The sequence below is a fragment of the Manis javanica genome, chromosome 6 (genome assembly GCF_040802235.1).
Source record: "Manis javanica isolate MJ-LG chromosome 6, MJ_LKY, whole genome shotgun sequence".
Lineage (NCBI taxonomy): Eukaryota > Metazoa > Chordata > Mammalia > Pholidota > Manidae > Manis > Manis javanica.
The window spans coordinates 141,610,210-141,631,085 of record NC_133161.1 but is presented as its reverse complement, the minus strand read 5'-3'; the positions used below and the strand labels follow the sequence as shown (position 1 = coordinate 141,631,085).

The 20,876-nt window shown below is 39.4% G+C and overlaps 1 protein-coding gene across 4 annotated transcripts in view; it reads left to right on the top strand.

The window, feature by feature from the left end:
• Nucleotides 1–20,644, top strand: part of JHY (junctional cadherin complex regulator) — a 55,895-nt gene extending 35,251 nt beyond the window's left edge. The window contains exons 5-9 of one of the 4 annotated variants that reach the window (XM_036992631.2): nucleotides 1,488–2,152; nucleotides 5,840–6,134; nucleotides 14,118–14,198; nucleotides 14,966–15,094; nucleotides 16,735–20,644. In XM_036992631.2, coding sequence (XP_036848526.2) covers nucleotides 1,488–2,152; nucleotides 5,840–6,134; nucleotides 14,118–14,198; nucleotides 14,966–15,094; nucleotides 16,735–16,932 — 1,368 coding nt within the window. In that variant the 3' untranslated portion in view covers nucleotides 16,933–20,644. The other 3 variants (XR_012132666.1, XM_036992632.2, XM_073239589.1) reach the window with 3 other exon arrangements.
• The last annotated feature ends 232 nt before the right edge of the window (nucleotides 20,645–20,876 follow it).

Sequence of the window (20,876 nt, the reverse complement as noted above, 5' to 3'; positions counted from 1 at the left end):
GGGTGCTCCAGGGCTTATCTATTTGCAGAACCTTCCTGCCCACGTTTCCCCTATGCAGCTCAGACTGCATGGAAGGTAGAACCTTTTTTAACTGAAATACAGAAAAGGAAATTTTTCTTTTTTAGAGCACTTCAGGTAAAAATTCAAAGTTTAGGGATGCTAACCAGAACCTGCCAATCCTTCAGAAAGCTCAAATTCTAAGGAGAACATACTCTGAAGTTCAAATGATAAGCCATTCTTACTTAAAAATCTCATATAAACAGTAATATTGTGTATTACTGTTTTAAATGTAATCTCAATCTTATCATGATGAGATTTCATTAGAATTAGAAAACCATTTATTTATAGAAATTTATAGAAATAGTCATTTAAGAGGAGTCCTAGCCATTATATTGGAAAAGTGTAAGGCAAGTTTGAACTCATTGCAGTAATTTGATCATTCTCCATAGCAAAGCTACAACAGTATGAGCAAAACCAGGGTTTGTTCACTTCCAGAATTTTTCCTCAAATGACTAAGGGAACCTGCATTTTTCAATTAACATTGTACAGATATAGGCCACAGAGGTCTTTTTACATTTGTCTTTCGAAAGGAAGAACTATAATCCACTGATGCATATCATCATTTTACTGTTGCAAGTAAGCATTTAATCATTCTTTCCAAAGGCCTCTTGACTCAGATAGTTTTTCACAAAGAAATGAGTGCTTTATTCCTTGGAAAATACGTCTAACTGGCTTAGCACAACCTAGATACATAGTGTATCTATTATACCAGGAGTACATTTTATTGTTACAAGAATTTGAAAAGCATAAAGACTTCAGAAATTGAAATGTTTCCCACAGATGTTTGATTGCCTAAGTGCAGGCTACATTAAGGAACAGAAGCAAAACAACTCTTGTGGTTTCATAGATGTCATATCACAGCAGAGACAATTTTATAATCCCCTGAATAAAATCTAATTTGTCTCATCTGAAGAGATCATTTCTAGCTTCTAACCTATATGAGTAATAAACCTTGATAATCTGAATTGTATTTCATACTAAATTGTACTTGGCTGTTGGGTAAGCCAAATCACGAATGTTCTTTCTAGTTCAGATTTTTAAAAAACATTCGTCTAGTTAAAATAAGCTTGCACATTTTGATGTAGACTTGCACTTTCTCTGGATGCAGCTCTTTAGAGGTAAAGCTTCATTTTCTCATTTGGTCACATTTCATTTTATGACCTTTTAAGTCAAAAACCTGCCCTGAATATGAAGCCCATTCTAAGTGCTCTATTTCTTCTAGAACGTCCACCATCTGAAATTGCCAGGAAGAATCACCCTCACATTGCCTGAAATTTGGAAAGGACCCTCTGAACTCTTTGCATGTCTTTTTTAAGTCTGTGGACACCTTCCAGAAGTCTCCACTCCCAGTTTGGAAAACATTAATTTAAAATTTGTGAAGAGTGCCAACCTTTTAACTTTACATTAACCAAAAGTATTTTGTTTAGGATTACCAGGAACCCTGGTCTCAATATGAAACTGCAAAATCAAGCAGTGTACTATCAAGAGAGCAGTCATCTGAACCAAGCAACGGCCAGCAACCTTCCAGAAGACCAGCCAAGCACAAGATCCAAAAACTGCATAAACACCAGCCTGGCCTGAAGTCTTTGGTGACTGAAGAGCTGGTGGTCAGCAAAGGAAACCAGAACAGCACTCCCAGACAGCAACAAAATCAAAATAAGCCTACTGATACTTCCGTAAAGCATGAAACAATCGTGATCATGAATGCCCCTCGCAATGACTTGCAGTTCTCACGTGCTCTCCAGAGCCAGAATCCCAAAGTCACCTCCAGTAAATTCATTCCACCACCACAGGCTTCTGACAAGGCATTACATAAAAACTCTGCTGGTTATCACTCGGTGATGAATGGTAATACAGAAAGAGGACATAAAGACCAAGAAGAGAAAAGATTTTCATACCAGCAGCCACACATCAACACTCTTTCCAACATGGACTTGAACTACGTTAATGAACTTCCTAAGAGACAGGTGCCCCTGAGCCGGAAGGGCTTTCATTCTGTGTCCAGCATCAATGGCAGTGGATCGACTGAAAATAAGAAGCAACCCAAACAGACTTATTCTGAGACAAAGTATAAGAATTTAGAAATATTATGGTAAGAATTCCCTTTTCTCAAGGGGTTTTCTAGAGAAATAAGAAACTGCCGGAGACAGACAGGAGAGGGAGGGTGGAAAGGGGGTTCATGGGTGAGGAGAAAGCCACCTAACAATGTCATTAGCTCTGGTTTCTGCCTGAAATAATCCACTTTTGACACATTTCTTTTCTTTTTCCCTGTCTCCTCTATTTTTCCCACTGTAGTTAAATCAAAAATAGGAAGGAGACCCCCAGACAGAGGAACCCATTCAAAAAAGATCAGTTTATTTTGAGTATATTTTGAGTTACAAGTAATGTCTGGAGGAAACAAATTGTCTGCAATACTGTCATGGCCTATCCTAAGAAAATAATCTAAAACACAGAAAAATATGTCTGCACAAAAATATCATTTACAGAAATGACAACACAAAACCAACTATACAGAAATGTATAGGTAGATTATGATATCCAAATCATGTAACCATGAAAAAATTCTGGTTATGAGGAAATGCTTCTGCAAGAAGAAAATGGTAAGGTATAAAATTACATGTAAGGAGACCTACTATGCTAAAATGTGTACAGAAGAGACATGCACCAAAATGTCATTAGTGGTTATGTCTGGCAAGAGACATTGGCGTTATTTTTAATTTTTTATTCATACTTTCTGAATTGCTCAAGTTTCTATAATGTAGGTGTATTACTTCTATAATCATAAAAAAAGAGTTATTTACAAGATCCCTTCAGGGGACATTTCTTAATGCCATTTAATCAAATGTGTTTATTGCACACCTGATATGTGCCGAATAAAAAATGCTCTGGTTCTAGAGAAGATACACGAGTAGTGTGATGCATGGTAGGTACCATTCAAAGTAGGAAGATAGTTTTACACATGTGAACTGATCAGAAGACATTTATATGCCACCCGGAAGTATGGAACATACATTCCATATATGTAAGAAGTTCATATAAATGGAATCAGAGTTCACTTTCTAGAAGAGATAGTGATAGATGGTAGGCATCCTTGTCTTTTTTTCCTGACCTTGGAGTACTAACAACTTTACGTTTAGAAATAATATTTAATTTTGGTAGCTAGGGAGGGGAGATAGGAAATTTACTCCTATTCCTATTCCATTTGTAAAGAACTTTCCTCAAAAACAAGAACTGTATCAAATATTTTTTTCTGCACCAATTAAAAATTTTCCTTTAGTCCTTTAATGTGGCTAAATATATTAACAGATTTCCTAATGTTACACCATCCTTTTCTTCCTAGGATTAACTCGACCTGTACTGTATTTTTAATAAGTTGATTTGATTTGTTAGCACAAATCAAATTTGTGGATTTAACATTGACATGCATGAAGTAAGCCTGGCTTAAAATCGTCCTATTGTTCCTGGCCCTGTCTAGATATGTTATCAAGACTATACCAGCCTTATAAAATAAGTTGGGGCATACTCCCCCATTTTACATTCCCTGGATATAAATTTTTTATATACAATTAGAATTATCTATTACTTGAAGGTTTCATGGAATTTTTCTGTAAAACTATGTCATGTGTGTCTGGCTTTGCTTTGTTGTTTGTGGGGAGATTTTCAACTTGAAACAATTTACACTTACTGTGTTACTCATATATTTGGATTTATTTCTACTATCTTAGTTTGCCCTTTCTAATCACTCTATTTTTCTGTATACTTTTTTTAGAAATATCTTCTATTGAACTGATAGAATTCTTTGTTACTTTTTTCCTCTAAGTTGGAAATACATGTTATCTATTTCTTTTAACTTGCATACTTAACTAGCCCAGTGTTCAATTAATATTTTTATTCTCCTCCAGAACATATTCAAAACCAATGGGCTGTTCTAAACCACCTATTATAATTATTTTTGCCCAACATTTTGTCCAGCACTATCTCTAAAATTAATTGCTTTTATTATTGTTATATATAGTCAATGATGTTTTAGATTTAACTAATTATTTAATCAATGTCTTTTGACTAACATTCTTTTTTCCTGAAGTAGGCAATTGACAGGCTCTCAGCAAGTATGTGTCACTGGTAAACTTAACTGAAATTCCTTTACTCTCTGATCTTGAATTATAGTTTAACTTGGCAAATAAACTCCTTGAAAACATCATTTTTTAGCCCCGTTTCTGTGTTTTTTTGAAAAATCTTTTGTCAATATAATTATTATTCCTTTTGTTTTTGTCTTTTTTTTTCCTCTCGTTGGTTTTAAGGTCTCTCCTTTGTTTTTGGTGTTCTGCAGTCTCATTGAAATGTCATATCTCACTGATATGAAACTTTTCATCTTGTTTGTGATTCTTCTTTGATCCTTTAATCTGAAGATTCATTTCTTTCAACTTCTGAAAAGTTATTACCCATTTCCCCTTTGAATATTATATTTCCCAATTTGCTCTACTGTTCCTCCAGGAACACCAAATAAATGTATATTAGATTGTGTTACTCTAGACTCCATGTCTTTTTAACTTATATTCCGTCTTTTACCTCTGTGTTTCTGAGAAATTTCCTCCAGTAAGTTTTCCAGTGTTATAACTCTCTTCAGCTGTGTCCAATATGCTCTTGATCAACCCACTGAGGTGTAAATTTCAATGATGTTATTTTTTATATCTACCATTTCTGTTTAGTCCTGATTAAAACCTTCCAGTTCTTTTTTTAAAAATGTTTCTCAGGGCTTTGATTTCTTCTTTCATGTCTTTATGCTTACTTTATGAATACTAACATTCTATTATCTGAAGTTCTTAGAAATCTCCTCCTTTGAGGGTGTGCGCGTGTCTGCCGACTCTCATACTTGGTACAGTCTTTCCTCATATGTTCTAGAATTTTGGATTGTGAGCTTATGTTCAGCCATCTTGTCTGTAGAAACCTAGGCAGGCTTAGATAAGAGTATATCCCTCCAGATAATTTTTATATTTGCTTCTGCCACATACAGAGAAGTATTCCTTCTTCAGGATCATTTTTATGTTAATTTCCTGGTGTTGGATTTCCATGAGTATGTGCATAAGGTAAATTTGAATCCTGAATAGAAATTCATGGGAAATTTTTTTTTCCAATTTGGACCAAGACAGGGAGGTATGCTGTTGTTTCTCATGGCTGGAAACTGAGTTGTTCACTAATCTACCCTTTTACTGAGGATGTAGCTCATCCCGGGTCACAACCTTTATACAGGCATCTCAGTTTGATTTCCTGCCCCACACATGGCCAAGATCTCACATATCCCATCCCAGTGTTAAATGTTAGGACTCAAGCCGTTGGGTCCAAAACTCCCACAAAGAGACATAGATAGCTTCAGCTTTGTCCAAAATCTGCTTTAGTCTTAATTCACATTTGTTTTTGCTCTGTGAAGAGTCCCTGCTTCACTTACAAATTCAACTATTTTAAAGGACATTTAAGTTACTCCAACATTTTCAGGTATTTTGTAGTGGGAAAGTCTTTGAGTTTTTTCAAAAATGGTGGGTTTTCCTATTCTGAATGCACTGAGTGAAAGTTCTAAATAAGAGCTAGAATATCTAAAAGAAAAAAAAACAGTAGGAATTTAAGAAAAGAAACTAATATATTTATAAAAAGGTTAAGCTAAAGTTTATTCATTTGATGTGGGGAATGATAAGTACATCCAATTCATAAAGACTTTTATGCTAGAAGTCTTACATATCTAAGTTTTATTAACAGATTTGTATGTGTGTGTTTTTCCTTTCAGGAAATTCCATTCTTCCTCTGACAGCCAACCTGTAGGAGCTTCTCCAGATTCGCAGCTCACGCAGATTATGGAGCAACACCAGCGAGCCTTAATGCACCTGACTGAGGTGCAGCCCAGTGAAGGGGCCTTACCTGGCATCACATTTCCACCTATATTGTCCAGGGTAGAAAGTGAATCCCACCTCGGTCCAGAGAGAAGCCAAAGAAACCAAATGAAAATGAGTCGTAGCAATTCCGAAGGCTATCTGCTTCAACTGGAAAAAGGAAAAAAGCCTAGGAAAAGCAGCAGCATTAAGGTAATAAAGGCATTTTGCCAAGTAACCTTTTAATTTTGATAACACAGATGGACCTTCACGTCATTCCCCTCACTTAGAGTCCTGGAGTCGGATGTCCTTCCTGAGCTGCCACCGCAGCCAGGTGGCCCTGAGGATCCTTTTTACTCAAGTCCCCACAGCTGCCTGGAATTTCCCTGTTCTTCCTCCCAGAAGGTGGTCCTTCCAGGAATGCCCATATCCACCTCCTTTTTGGATCATCTCAGGGAAGGTCTCTGTTGGTCCTCTGCTGGCCGCCAGTGTAAACATCATGCCCTCAAAAAAGCTGCCCACACTCTGAGGCTGGGCTGAGTCCCCCAGGTATGTTCTCATGTCCAAGAGTAGGGCAAGTAGGGTAAGCGAGCAAAAGCCCCTGTGGCCACTTCATGTCCCCACCATGCACCACGGTCTCCTCATCCTAACCTCACCTCAGCTCCTGCAGTGAACTACCCAGGATGGCCAATGACCGAGCTTTCCTCTGAAATGTTGCCTCATCTTCTCTTGAGTTCTTTATCCACAGTAAAATTCACCATTACAAACACCTTGGTGCACTCCAATCCTTCCCATTGGGTCTATCAGGTGAAATAAGGGACATGGGGCAGAGAGGTGGTAAAGTGGAATCTTTGCAGAAGAAATGAAGGAAGCTTTTTAAGTCCCGTGTATTTACTGTTCCAAAAAACTAACAACAAAACCCTCAGGAAAGAACACTTGCTTCTAATGTCAAATAGTAAGGAAAATGCATTGTTTTATAGGGCAGCAGGGAAAGGCCTGGTAGAAGCGACAGGCCGTGGTGAGCTGGGTTTTTCCCAGGAACAGACTGAGGTTTATTGAAGAGTGCTTCGGGAAGCACCCCTGTAAGGGGGTGAGGGGGCTGGCTGAGAGCCAGGTGCACTGTGATGTCGGTACCATAGAAGCCTTGGCAAGCCCGCAAGGGTTCTGAAGTTGGTGTGGCCCTTCAGAGCAAGGGACCCAGGCTTTTGCACCCCCACCACTGGCTATTGGCAGCCCCTGGGGAAGGCATGTAACTCTGAGCATAGCAGCCCCACTTGGCAGAAGGCAGTTCTTAGGAGGGACTCACAGCAGACTACACCACCAGCAGTGGGGGAATAAGTGCCTCCGTCCAAAGGGACATCCACTATAAGACAGTTTTAGGGACACAGTCGTAGTTCAATCCAACATACATTTGAATTCTTACCAGGAATTATGGTAGGTGCCAGGATGTCAAAAGAATGAGCCATGGCCCTTCCTCAGAAGCTTGCAGTAATGTGAAGCCAGGGAAGACACACATATAAATGGCTGCAATATAATATTACAATAAAAAATTTTTAAAAGATGTTGACAAGGGTTGCACAACAGAGCACAGAGGAGGACACATCCCAACCCGGCAGGGGCGCGAGGGTCAAGCAGAGCTTCATGAGATCATTCTGAGCTGAGTCTTAGACAAGGAGCAAGAGTTAACAAAACAGGAAACCCTGAAGATCAGCCTTCTGGGCAGAGGGAACAGCGTGAGCAGCTATTCTGAAGCTTGAGGCACCAGGATGCACACAGGGAGCTGCCAGAAGTTCAGGCTGGTATGAATGAAACAGGCAGGTAGGGGTGCTAAGAGATGCAGGTAGAGAAAAGGGTAAAGGCCAGGTCTTAGGGGATCTTGTTTGTCATTTGAAGAGGAGCTTTATTCATATCAAAGAGAAGAAATCTAGGACTGACATGGGGCTGAGCTACAGCCTCAAGGTTGCTGGATGTGGACCCTTGGCCCTGCAGCTCCATTTGGGGGCCTGGGGACCCCGGTCTTCAGCTCACTCGTCGCCCTGCTGTCCGTGAGCTCCAAGCCTTCACATACCCCACCGGAGGGCTCTCCACTGCTCATTTGACTCCACGCCCTCATGCGCTCCATTTTGCTGAGGTCACCACTTCCTGTGTGGGCGTGGAAACCACCGATAGCTGGAGCTGGGATAACGCCCAGTTTCACTTAAATAAGGAGAAATGTGTTTCTGAGATCACAAGAAACTTCTTTTTCCAGACACATCATCACAGGGTAGTTAGCTTCTGAGGCACGCGTAGCTCCAGGAGGAAGGGTGTTCCCAGCCTGGGGCAAATCTGCTATGAAACCGGTGAAACCAAAGTAAGTCAAGGGAAAGGGTAGGTTGGGACAAACCATTTTTATTGCTCACAGTTTGCTTGAATTTGCTGGCCAGACTCAGCACTGTCCATCTCCTCAGGCCGGGGCTCATGCTCCACCGCTTGGGTGCTCCCTACTTCCCATCCACCCCTTCCGGGAGGAACCCCATTGGTGAGTCCTTGGTGACAGGCAGACGCCAGACCAATCACATACCAGAGCAGAGAATGGCTGTTTTCTCTCCACCCCTTGGCCCAGATCTTTGGTAGGCTCTGCAGCGATAAACACCTATCCAAATGAACTAAGCCTAGGCAGGAAATTCTGGAAATTCTGTCATTCATTGACCCCATAGCATGATTAGCACTGCCCTCCAGTAGTTTATAAACTAAGAGGCTGTATAGACTAAGAAGCCAGACACCATGCATACTGGTATTTCTATATGGAAATTATTCAGAGCTTTGAAACTAACACGTTGTCAAGAGTGAGAGTGGCCTGTTCCCTCCAGAACTTCCAGGTTACAGGACCTAAAAATGGCTCAAACACACCACCCCTGGAGAGGACCTTCTGGGACAGGGTTCTTGCCAACTGTGGATTGTTGTGGAAAGTGCAAGCTTTCAAACTCAATCTTGGTGAGCAGGATTTAGTGGAAGTCACAGACTCAGCCATCCCCAAGTGCTCGTCTCAGCTCTGTCACCAAATGTTTCTGTGACAAGACAGACTCTGACTTGTCTCTTGGGCAAATCATTAATTCATTTGAGCCCCTCTTTCCTTGCGTTTATGCTCAGAGTGTTTTCATTTTGTAGATTTGGTGCGATAATTAAATGAAATAATGAATCATGTTACTTTAATGCATAACGAAAAACAGACATCAAGAAAATTAGTTTCCTTTTCCTTCCTCCTTGTAGTCATTTGAATTCATGTCCTACAGTCAAAAGGTAGAGGGAGCTGCCCCAGGGTGTGTCACCAGAAATCTAGGAGCGTGAGAGGGCAGGGAAGAGGGAGAAAGACGACTTCCAGTGACTGCTTTCCACACCCGCTTTCCAACTTGAAAAATCCTCTGCCTCCTTTCTGCTGTCTTTCAGGAATGTGACAATCCATATGTATCCATTCGCTCGGTCCAACAGCTTCAGCCTACATCTAACACATACACAGAAGCCCTCTTTGTCCCTTAAGCTATTCCAGAAGCTAAAGTGATTTAGAACAGAGCTATTTGTATAGGACAGCAGGTAGCCGGGGCCCCAGACAGAGGGAATCATTATCCAGGTCATGCCCATTTGCTAGTCACGGCCAATCTCGTGGTTTCCAAGGGAATCGACTTGAATCACATTAAAAATTTGAGGATTTGTAAAGATAATAGGCCCAAGCACCAGTCCCCTTGTCCCGGCCGTTCTGTTGTGACTGATTCATGAATACTAAGCATTGTCCTTACCATTAAATGCAGTCATCAGGCAGTAAGAGATTAAGACAGAGCAAGGGATGATAAACAGTATAGAAATATCTATCACAACTCGCCACAAAATAACTGCTTAAGGAGCTGTTGGGCAGCTGTGTTGAGCTGAGCTGCAGTAATTAACTCGTGTGTTTATTGTCACAGACAATCTGGGTATTGCTGCTTGACTGCCTCTAAGGAGAGGTTTATTTGGATTAAGTTTAGCCACCACAGAGCAAATTTCCTTCACTTGCTGTTCCACAGTATTTGGGGCATTGTTTTTTTGTGTGTGTGTCCTGCTTTTAAGTAACTTTCTCACACTTACGCATCTGAGGAATGTTCTGGAGAAAAACCCTGCAGCGGCCACACAACAGGGTACAACATTTGAGAGTTGAAACAGGACAGTCAATGTCAGTTTCAATTCAGGCACACTTTGTCCCCACGTTTAGGATAAAAATCCCTCTTCCAGCCAGAGAAGAAGTGTGATTAAATACTGGCAGAACCTTTCTATCAGGATAGTCCTATGTTATCCTCCGCTAAAGCGATGGAGGGTGAACACCAGTCCAGAGGGGCGGGTCTGGTCTCAGCGATCATCGGCTGGTGCCAGGGTTGGTTGTCAGTCTGTGTTCACCTTATGCAAAGACTAGCAGTGACCCCCATTAGGGATTCGTTGAGAATATGAGTATATGAATATTTTCCCCTCGGGTTTGGAGACCAAGCAGACTATCACTGTTGATTTAATTGGTGGGTGTGGGGTGGGGAAGCTGTGCTATTGTGACCTTTTAGTCTTGTAACAACCAAAAGGAGAGGTAATCAAAGTAAATTCTAGGGATTATTTTACTATAAAAGCCTTTTGAAGAGACAGAAAGTAGATTAGTGGTTGCCTAGGGCTGGAGGGGGAGGGGGAGGGGAGCCACTGCTTATGGGTATGGGTTTCTTTTTAAGGTGCTAAAAATGTGCTAAAATTGGATTGTGGCGATGTTTGTACGACTTGATATATATACAACTAAAAACCACTGAATCGTACAACGTCAAATGGATGCATCTTACGGTATGTGAATTGTATCTCAGTAAAGCTGTTAAAAAGACTTTTGATGGAAAGAGATCAAACGGAATTACACTGTAATTCCAATCCAGATTCCTTGAGGCAAACTTAAGTAAAGCCAGGATTTTTCATTGCCAGGTCCCCAGAACAATTTTTCTCCCTTGAGAAATGTCTCTGCGAGAAGCAGCTTATCCGGTGAAGGGCTCAGTGGCACTCGGACGTAGCCGCTTCGGGCCACACCCTTCCCTTGGAATCCGTATGTTACGCTAGACGCTCAGGTCTGTTTTTCTATGACAGCCAAGATGTTTATCCCGCATGATAGGAACAACTACACCTGGGCGCAGGGAGCAATTATTCATGTTTCACAGTGTATCTTTCGTGAGTCAGTGCAAGGATTAAAGTTAAGCTCCTTCAGACCAAGGATGTGATTTCTGTGCTCTGACCATTTCTTCCTCCTCAGTTTTGAACCCATTGGGTTTATGACTTGGATATGAGCGGGGTTCTCCTTTTTCGTTACTGGTTTACTTTGGCAACTTAGTGATTGCAAAACAATGGTGCAGATGGCACATTCAACACAAAGAACGAATTTGCAGTTGCAAAATGTCTGCTGAGTTCACACACCTATTAAAAATTTTTAAAGACTTTTAAATGTGATGACACCCAGCATAATCAAGGTTTGGCTACATAGGGCATTCTTATACATTGCCTGTGGAAGTGTTCGTAATGGCCTTACATGTGCTTGTGATTTTGTCCCACTTTTATGCATAATAGAATAATCCTCACCCCCTCTAGTGTGTGGTAACTATCAACATAGGAAGATGTTACAGAATCATTAACTATATTCTCCATGCTGGATTAGTAGCCCCTTAACCAATTTATATTGTGATAGTGAATTACTGTGCCTCTGTATCCCCCTCCCCCTCGGTGACCTTTAGTCACTTCTCCGTGTCTGTGAGCCTACTGCTGCTCTGTTTGGTCTGTTTTGCTTTGTTTTTATATTCCACAAATAAGTGAAATCATGACATTTGTCTTTCTCTACCTGGCTTATTTCACAGCATAAGACCCTCTAGAGTCCAACCACATTGCTGCAAATGGCAGACTTTCTTCTCTTTTTATGGCTGAATAATATTCCATTGTGTATATGTACCACATCTTCTTTACTTTTTCATCTATCAATGGACACTTAGGTTGCTTCCATATCTTGGCTAGTATAAATAGTGTGGTGATAAACACAGAGTGCATATATCTTTTTGAATCAGGGATTTTGATTTCTTCAGATAAATTCCCAGAAGTGGAATTACTGGGTCGAACAGTATGCCTGTTTTTAGTTTTTGGAGATTCCTCCACACTGCTTTCCACAGAGGATGCACCAACTGAGAGTCCCACCAACAGTGCAGGAAGGTTCCCATTTCTCCGCATCCTCACCAACACTTGTTATTTCTTATCTTTTGGATAGTGGCCATAGGTGATTGCTTTCTCAAAGGAGGTTTATGATTTTGAAAGGCCTTCAATGGACAATGTTTCTTCTATATAATTTAATAATAATTTTTAAATGATTTAGTCCAAAGATTTATTTTAAAAAGGATCTCTCACCTTTCAGAATAAAATGTACTGAGTTTTGACTACAAATTTCTCACTCTATTTACAAATTTTTACAGAACTCTTTATCCTTGCAGTGTTGCCTAAGTAACACATGATTTTGACCCTTTAAAGACTAGATGTCAAAAACATTGCCTTCACCTACAAGTCACATAATTACTATTTACAGCAACTTCAAAAATATAGGTTCATTCTTCTTGTATATAAATACAATTAATCCACAAGTAGGTAGTTGTTAGCACTGGTAATTCCACAGCTCAAAACATCAGAACCAGTATTTGTATGATTCTCTTGTTCTTTTTTATTCCTGGCTACAAGATAGCTGCTGCAGCTCTAGGAATCACATCCACATTCCAGGCAAGAAAAAGGGAAGGGGGAGGGGCTGCACTAGCCTGAACAAAAGCTGCCCAAGATGCATCCTATCTACCCAGGCAAACTTTCACTTACACCTCCTGGGCCAGAATTAAGCGCTGGGGAAAAAAAGTATTTGACTCTGAGCCTCTACAGTGGAAAATGGCAATAGAGAAGCTAACTAGTATGACCTCTGGATACTCAAAATAAGCCAGTTGGAGTACAACACAGTCTCGGAACAGTTGATAATGTGTATAACTCTGTATACTTTGTATCTACAGCAGTTCACTTTTAAGATTGGGAGTTATATATAGTAACTATACCTAATATGATGAAAAAATTTTTTTTAAGTCTCTGGACTATCTCTGCCAACTTTGGCACATTAGATATTCTATATATCTTAGGACTTAACATAATAAGAAGCTTCAGAATTTAGAAAAAAGCCCAGCCTTGTCATTAGCATATGAACAGGTGGTCCCATGCACAGTTAGTACAGACCTGTCTGCCTCGTCAGTATTGCTCTTTCTCCACTCTATGATAATTACTGTAATGCAGCCATCTCTTTGATAGTGTCCTTCCTACCCTTCCCAAGGAAGGAAACCAAATGAACTCACAAATACCAAGAAAAAAGGACCTGGTATCCCCCACAAGGGCATCTGCCACCAAGCAGCAAAGTAGCATCATAACATCAGTTTTAATGTCAAAATAGGCAGTTTGGGGAAGAGCTTAATCTATCCTGCAGCCAGGAGACCATTGGTGTTTTCCTGCCCATTATTGTGCTCAAGTGTCAGAATCTAATAATTAAATTGTCACATTGTTACTGTCCCTTTAAATATGTAATACTAAGAAGAGTTATCATCTAAAATTTACACCCTTAAAATATCCAAGATCACACTGAATCAAATGAGTTTCTCAGTAGGTCTTGCCTAGATTCTTAAACCTCAAATGTTTGCTTTCTTCTGAAAATAATGACACCCTAGACAGGGTCTGTGCTTACCTGATTCATTTATATTGCCTCCTCCACACAAATCGTTCGATTTAGTGAACTGTGTAAAACCAAACATAATAGCAACAGCAGATGTAAAGTAGAAAAGTATATGTCATGTTAAAAATGTTAACAACAAAACAGCACTTTACTCACTTGAAGATTTTTATTTCTCATTTTCAGAATTTCAGTTTATTGCAGAAGTGGGAAAGTCAAAACATGTCTGCTAACCAGCTACAGATGAACAAAGAAACTATTACTAATCGCTACCTTTAAAATGGAAGAATTGTCCGGAAATGCACCCACCCTCCAAGTGTCCCCACAGGCTTTCACTCTTCATTTCCCTTCTTCCCTTTCTTAGGTGCTGTGACAACTTGGAGTCGGGGGGGGGGGGGTGCCTACAAGTCCTTGAAAGAAACAGTCTCTGTGTTTGTATTTTTTAGAGTTCCAAGCTGAAAGATTATCAGAAAAGAGACGTGAAGCTTGGAGGCCTTGGACCTGACCTCGAGTCCATCAGACACAAAGTGAGTGTGATGTACGCACACAGTTTTCAGGCTTGGATTTGTCCATCTGTCTTTCAGCCGAAACATTTAAAGATGCCCCCCCAGAACTCTAATTCAAATGTCTCACTCTGAAATAGAGACCCTTCTCCCTTCTGAAGTAGCATCGGTAATAGGGACCCAGACACTCACTTCACTGTAAAATAAACCTACGTAGCCAATGTTGTTTTATGTATCCACCTTCCTGTTAGTCTTGAAGGCCGGAACAGAAGAGAGGGACACAAGCCCATGAAAAGACGCGTGTGTGTTACACAGTTGTTGGTCTTTCCCAACAGAGTTATCTGGGTAATTTTGAAGAGTAGCTACAGAGAAGACACTCAGGGTAAGAGTTTCCCAGCCCATGAAAAGTGCATCCACTTTATGCTCTTACCTTGAGCAAAAGATTTTCATTTAATGCGTTTTAACTGCAGTTGCACTCAAGGCATAAAAAGAGAATATAGCTCAAAATTGGAAGCAAAAATGAAAATAAATTGGGTAAATGCAACAAAGAAGAGGTGGAATGTCATTTAGCCACCGTTAAGGGAACACCGGGTGTGCTATTGCAGTGATCCTCCAGAGAAAGACTATTTCTAGGGGGAACCCTGACCTCACCATTCCACTGCTGGCACCGCACCATCTCCCCTGGGCCGCCGGCACAGTATGTCTGGCTCCCTAAAGTTAATGCCCCTTGAAACAGGGAACAGGCGTCCAGCAGGACCTGTGAGTCATTGTAAATTTGTTTCTCTGAGCAGATGCAGAAGTTAATACAGCAGAAGGAATATGCAAAGCAAGTGAAACAGTATAACATGAAGGCGCTCTCCACGCTGTCAAAGCCACCAACAGCAAAAACTGAAAATAAACCTGCCATCCCTCGGCAGAAGGTAACACATCCCCCCCAGGGTAGTTCATTGAAAGGAAATCTTTGTTCCCTCCTAACTTACTAACTTCCCATAGGTTTTGACCATGGGATGTTTAGGTTACTGCCTTGCCTGCAGCTTCTGGTCCTTCAGACACTGACGTACAAATGACACACACACAGATGATGTGTGTAAAAGGCTATGAGGCTGGTCTTTTATTTCCTGAACTCTCTTACTGTCTTTTGTCTTCCACACATTTTCTCCCTAGTGTTTCACACATAAAAACTGAATAATGAGGCGATTTCCAAGGAGAAACTAGCAGTCCTGATGGACCCTCTTCATTTCCTTCTCTACTGTTAAATAAAATTAAAGAAATGAGTGATTTTTTGCCATTTATGGTTGCCCATGTCAAAGAAAAGTCCTCCCTCATCGTTCTCAGGTTTCTTCCCCTACATTTTTCCTGATGGATTGTAATATATAAGTTCCTCTATCCAAGAAAAATGATTTTATAAAGTACAGAACATTCTCCCTTCTCAGATGTCATCCAGCTGAGTCGTGATGTGAATGAAATCTGTTCCATGGACACACCAAGCTTTGTAGTGCAAGTCTCTGCCTCAGTCCCAGTAAGGACATGGGACCCTCTGCATGAGGGACAAGTGACCCTTGGGTGCTTTTAGGAATCTGTACTTCATTTTCTTTTTCACAGACTATCATTTTTTCCATTTTGTTGGCTTTCTTCCTCAGACCTTGGAGATCTCAGTCTGTCTGGTTGAGTTCACGTGTGCCACTTTTTTTCTATTCTCCCCAGTCCATTATTTTCTCATGAAGAGATCCAAGGCAACAACTCTATAATTAGAGATTCCTACATAAGTCACCTACACACACCGAGAGTTCTGGAGATTTTCCATTTTGGAGTTTTTGCGCCTCCCAGGACCTAAATATCCTACCTGTTCCCATTCCAGCTTTCCAGAAACTCTTAGGAAAATGTAAAACTGATATACAGGCAGATTTAGAAATCATATTTAGTGATCTCATTTTTATTGTAATGCCTTTCAGAACTGACATCACTGGGGGGAGGGGGGAAAGTATCTTTTTTCAGTCTCCAGGTTTCTCTAGATATACTAAAGAAAAGAAAAAATAATTTTCAATAATTTAATAAATACTTACTCAAGTTCTAAGAGCCTAGGAACAAATATAGTTGATGGAACCTAATGGAGACTCAATTTTATATTGCCTTCAGTGAGGTCTTTGGTCTCAAGCTATAACAAGTCCTCTTTGGAAGGAAAGGTCTGTTAACATCTCCTTAACAGAAGTTTAGTTTTAATAAGACTGCCAGAAGCTAAACAGATCAAACACATGAGAAATCTATTTTCAAACACTTGAATAAAATGCAGTTTTATAAAGAAAATATCCAAAGGCACAACTGTACATAGCATTTTTCAACTTTATTTTCACAGCATATTGTCATGTGGTTATTTTGCTTAAGATGGTGTTATACTGTATTATTTGCATTTTCCATCTTATCTCCATTTTCATCCCCATCTTAGTACATTATTGCAGCAACAGTCTTCATGTCTATCACCAATTTCCTAAGACCAGATTTCACTAAAAGAATCCAGGGCTCACCCTGCATTTCAAGTAAGATTTTGTTTTTATGCTTTTAGGCTTTGGAATATGCTAAGACCATCCCCAAACCCAAACCTTCAAATCTAACTGGTCAAACATCAAAAGAAAAGAAACCTCCAAACTATGCTGGAAAAGAAGACACTTTACCTGAAATCTCCCTGCTGGAAATACTGCAGAGCAGACACGAAAGGGAAAAACAGGCTGTTGCTGCTTTCAAAGTCCTTCACATCGTGTAGACAATATGTGTGCAGGACACCCAACACACCCGAGGAATGGACATAAAGAAAAGAAACTCCAGCCAACCTCTCTGTTTGGAGAGCGCTGACCTGTTTTCATCATTCAACTGCAGTCTATACTCGCTTTGTACAGGATTTAAAATATGGGGCCCTATTACATTATGGTGCCATATTTTACTTTTGAGGAAGAAATCAATGCTTTAATTTATTTTCAAATCAGTTAGAATCTGGGCGAATAAGAACTAGGGAATAAAGCCTTTTGGTTTTATATCGGATCTTTGGATTCCTTAAACAATCACTATCCATCCTTAGCATAATGAAAACCTTGAAGTTATCCAGAAATAAGTTTACCTACTTGTGTTTCTCTCTGACCTTCCTGATAAGAAAAAGAAAGTACAAACACTTCAATTTCTACTAAAGTGAAGTCAAATTGGAGTAATCACCACTGTATATTGAGATACCATTTCCTAAATATTTCTAAAGTCTCTTTTTAGCAAAGGGTTTATATATACAAGTGGGAAAAAAAAATGAAGGTACATCTACATGTACCTACTATAGTAGAACAAATCCCAAGGTTGTGCTAACAGAGCATCAAGACATTAATTAGAAACCCTCCAACAAGTCCAGAAACACCCAATTCAGGCAGCTCTGAGAGATACACTTTCTCAAAGCTACTCACTCCAAGTACATAAACATGTTGGGCATCTTGCAATCACAAGTATATTAAAATATTACCAAATATGTGCATTCACACAGAAAGTAATATCAGGCAAGACAAAAGCATTCCATATTTTATTACTGAATGTCAATATTAATAACTTTTATTTTCTTATCTTTTGAGACTGAGTAAACATTGTAAAATTTCCAGGTCTTAAAAGAATTACTGAAGGATTTAATGTTTTCTTTTTTTTTTTTATTAAAGTATCATTGATATACAATCTTATGCAGGTTTCACATGAACAACATTGTGGTTTCAACATTCACCCAGATTATCAAGTCCTCACCCCTAGCCCCACTGCAGTCACTGTCTATCTGCGCAGTAAGATGCTATAGAGTTACTACATCTCTTCTCCATGCTGTACTGCTTTCCCCATGGCCTACCTATATACCTATATTGTGATTGCAAATTATAATGCCCCTTAAGGATTTAATGTTTTCTTACTTGCTTGTATTAAATGGGCATTGCATTCTTAGATAGCCATATCCTAAAGTGGACAGTTTTAACAATAATGGAAGGCAAATATTTTATCGATACATGTGGCATAAAGACTAGCTTTGGAGATTTACTCTTATATCATACACATTTTACATATACACAGTGTGGTATGAAAGCTGCCTATACATAACTTTCTCTTAAAGCTGGAGACAATTAGAATTGAAAGTCTAGAAAGATAACAAGAATCTGAAGATAAATAGTAAACTGACAAATCATGTTTCAGTGGTATTTGGAAAATCATACATGAGTTAGTTCAGAAAAATCACAGTCCAAGCTGTTAAAGTATATTTGTATAAGATGACGACCCTTCAGGGTACATGGTGAAGGCTTTTCTAGAAACACAAGAATGAATTTTTCCCCCCAAAATGGCCTTAAATTTAAATTTACTCTGGATGATAAAATAAAGCATATAGACATTTCCGTATTTTCGTATTTAAAAGGACATGGTAAATTCTTTTAGTATTACATTCCTATCCAAGTATTGCAAAAGAATTTAGAGCTTAGAATGGGTTTATCTTGTTCACTGGCCAAGTTTTCAGAAGAAATGGAGATCAAGAAAGGTCAAGTGATTCTGATGCCCATCAGTCCTACTGAAAAAGGAAGAGTGGCAGGTCTAACTCCAATCAGTCAATAACAAGAAAAACAGCATTTGATTATTTGTTTGTGGGAAGAGGTAGTTACTTTTCTTTGTGGGCAGGGATGATGTAGTTACAAATTTCAATTTTGGACCTAATCTCCGACATTAAGTCCCATTTTTAGAAATATGCATTACTGTATAATTTATACGTTAACATGTACAATCTGGGAACTTTATTACTACATTGATAAAGTTGTAAGAGACAAAGCAACTCAGATGCTGACCAATAAAGGAGATACTATTTCAGTTTGGACATTTGAAAACCTTCCTATAACCATTTCTGTGTTAACCTAAACACTGTAAAAATCCTTCAATCATTTTAACTCATACCATCAAGAGCCCACACTCGGCTGAAACAGGTTAAATTCAGTTATGTCAAACAACATTTCATAGGCTCTTTACTCCCAAAGCAAGTCTTTACCATCCAGTATATATGACTCTAGAACATCACAATTCATTGTACACAAATACTGAAAGCGACTAGTGGCATCTAAAATGATTTGGGCTAAAGAAATACAACATATTTGCTGAAAAGCTGGGGTTGAAATCAAAGAACGGATCAAACAGGATTTCAGCTGGTCCCGAGTCCTCTCACAAGGGTAAGACCTGGGGGAAAGTCACTCAGCTACCAAAATACTAAGACCAGATAGACATTCTGCAGAAAACAGTAAATGACAAGAACATTTTTACCCCTCCTTTAAGGTAAATACTACGAGAGGCAGCAATGTCAGTCTTTTATAGACCCAAGTGCATTAGTGACCAATTTTTATGGTATTTCTGTTTTAGATATTTAAGTAAAAACCATCTGTCTTTAGAAAGCAAGGAACTTTACACCTGAATGATATAATAATGAAAGGTCTGTATTTGACCAGGTGTTATATATGCCACTGAAAGATGTAGTGCCAATCTGGCTAATCTCAATGAACTGGTATAAAGGCCTTTTAAACCATGTATTCCCTCTTATTAGAGTCTCTTATAGTGTTTTTCATTCTTGAGCTTCCAACAGGAGTATCCTCTTAGAGGGAGCTTTCTTTTTGTTATTGTTTTGTTTTGTTTTTTGTTTTTGTTTTTACAAGCAGCTGAATTTAATGACAGCTGTCTTTGTGGTATTGTTTCGTGTAGTAAGGAGTCTCTGGGGGGTTATCTAAAATTCAACTCAAGGGAAGACAATACTGAGGCATAGGATAAATGGTAAGCCCAGCAAAGGCACCAAGGTCTAACAGTTCCAATCAGGGCCTTATTATTGGTTAATGAATCATTGTCCAAACATCACATCGAGGAGGAGCATGCACAGTTTAGCCTATAGTGAGAAACGGCACTTCATCCCAACAGTTATTAGCTGGGAGTTTTCTGAAAACACATCCAGTAATTATAACAACACTGGAGCTAATTGAGAACTTTGAGTTGATAGCAAATGGTCTACAACAGCAGCCTAGGTAAACTCAGGGGGATTCTTTTTTAATTACTTATTCAAAAATAGCAGGAAATGAGTTGAATTTGGGTGACAGTCTGCACATATCAGGGCAAGTTTAGCTAATTCTCTCCAAGATGTTCTCTAAAACACGTATTACCATTATACCAGAAGCAGCATTTGAAATATAAAGTTCTTAAGGGAAGATCAAGGCTGCTCTCCTACATATGCCCTTTTTAAGAGTACCTTTTCCTATTAAAGAATAAATCTTGAATAATACATATTTCATCCACTCCTCAAGTATTCACAGGGTGACCACAGGACTTCTCCTTCCCATGCTAAGTGTGTTTTCCTAAGTTCTATTCCTAGCGGGTTAAAACAAAAACAGAAAGATACACAAATGCTCCATTTGCCTCTTCAGTTGTTTTCCCATTGAGGAAAGGATTTAAAACAGTAGCACAAAGTGAGACCTTTCAATTATTGTGGATTTTGTTTATTCCGAGTGTCTCACTCCCTCTACATCCCAGGTTATAAGGAGCTGTCTATCTTGTCTATAGACAAAATTTGTATACCATGAAAGCAAAATAAGGGAGAAAATGGGTCCTAATAAAATATTTATTTAGATATTCTACTTTCTAAAATACACTGAAGTAGGATTCAGAGTAGCTAGGAATCTGATA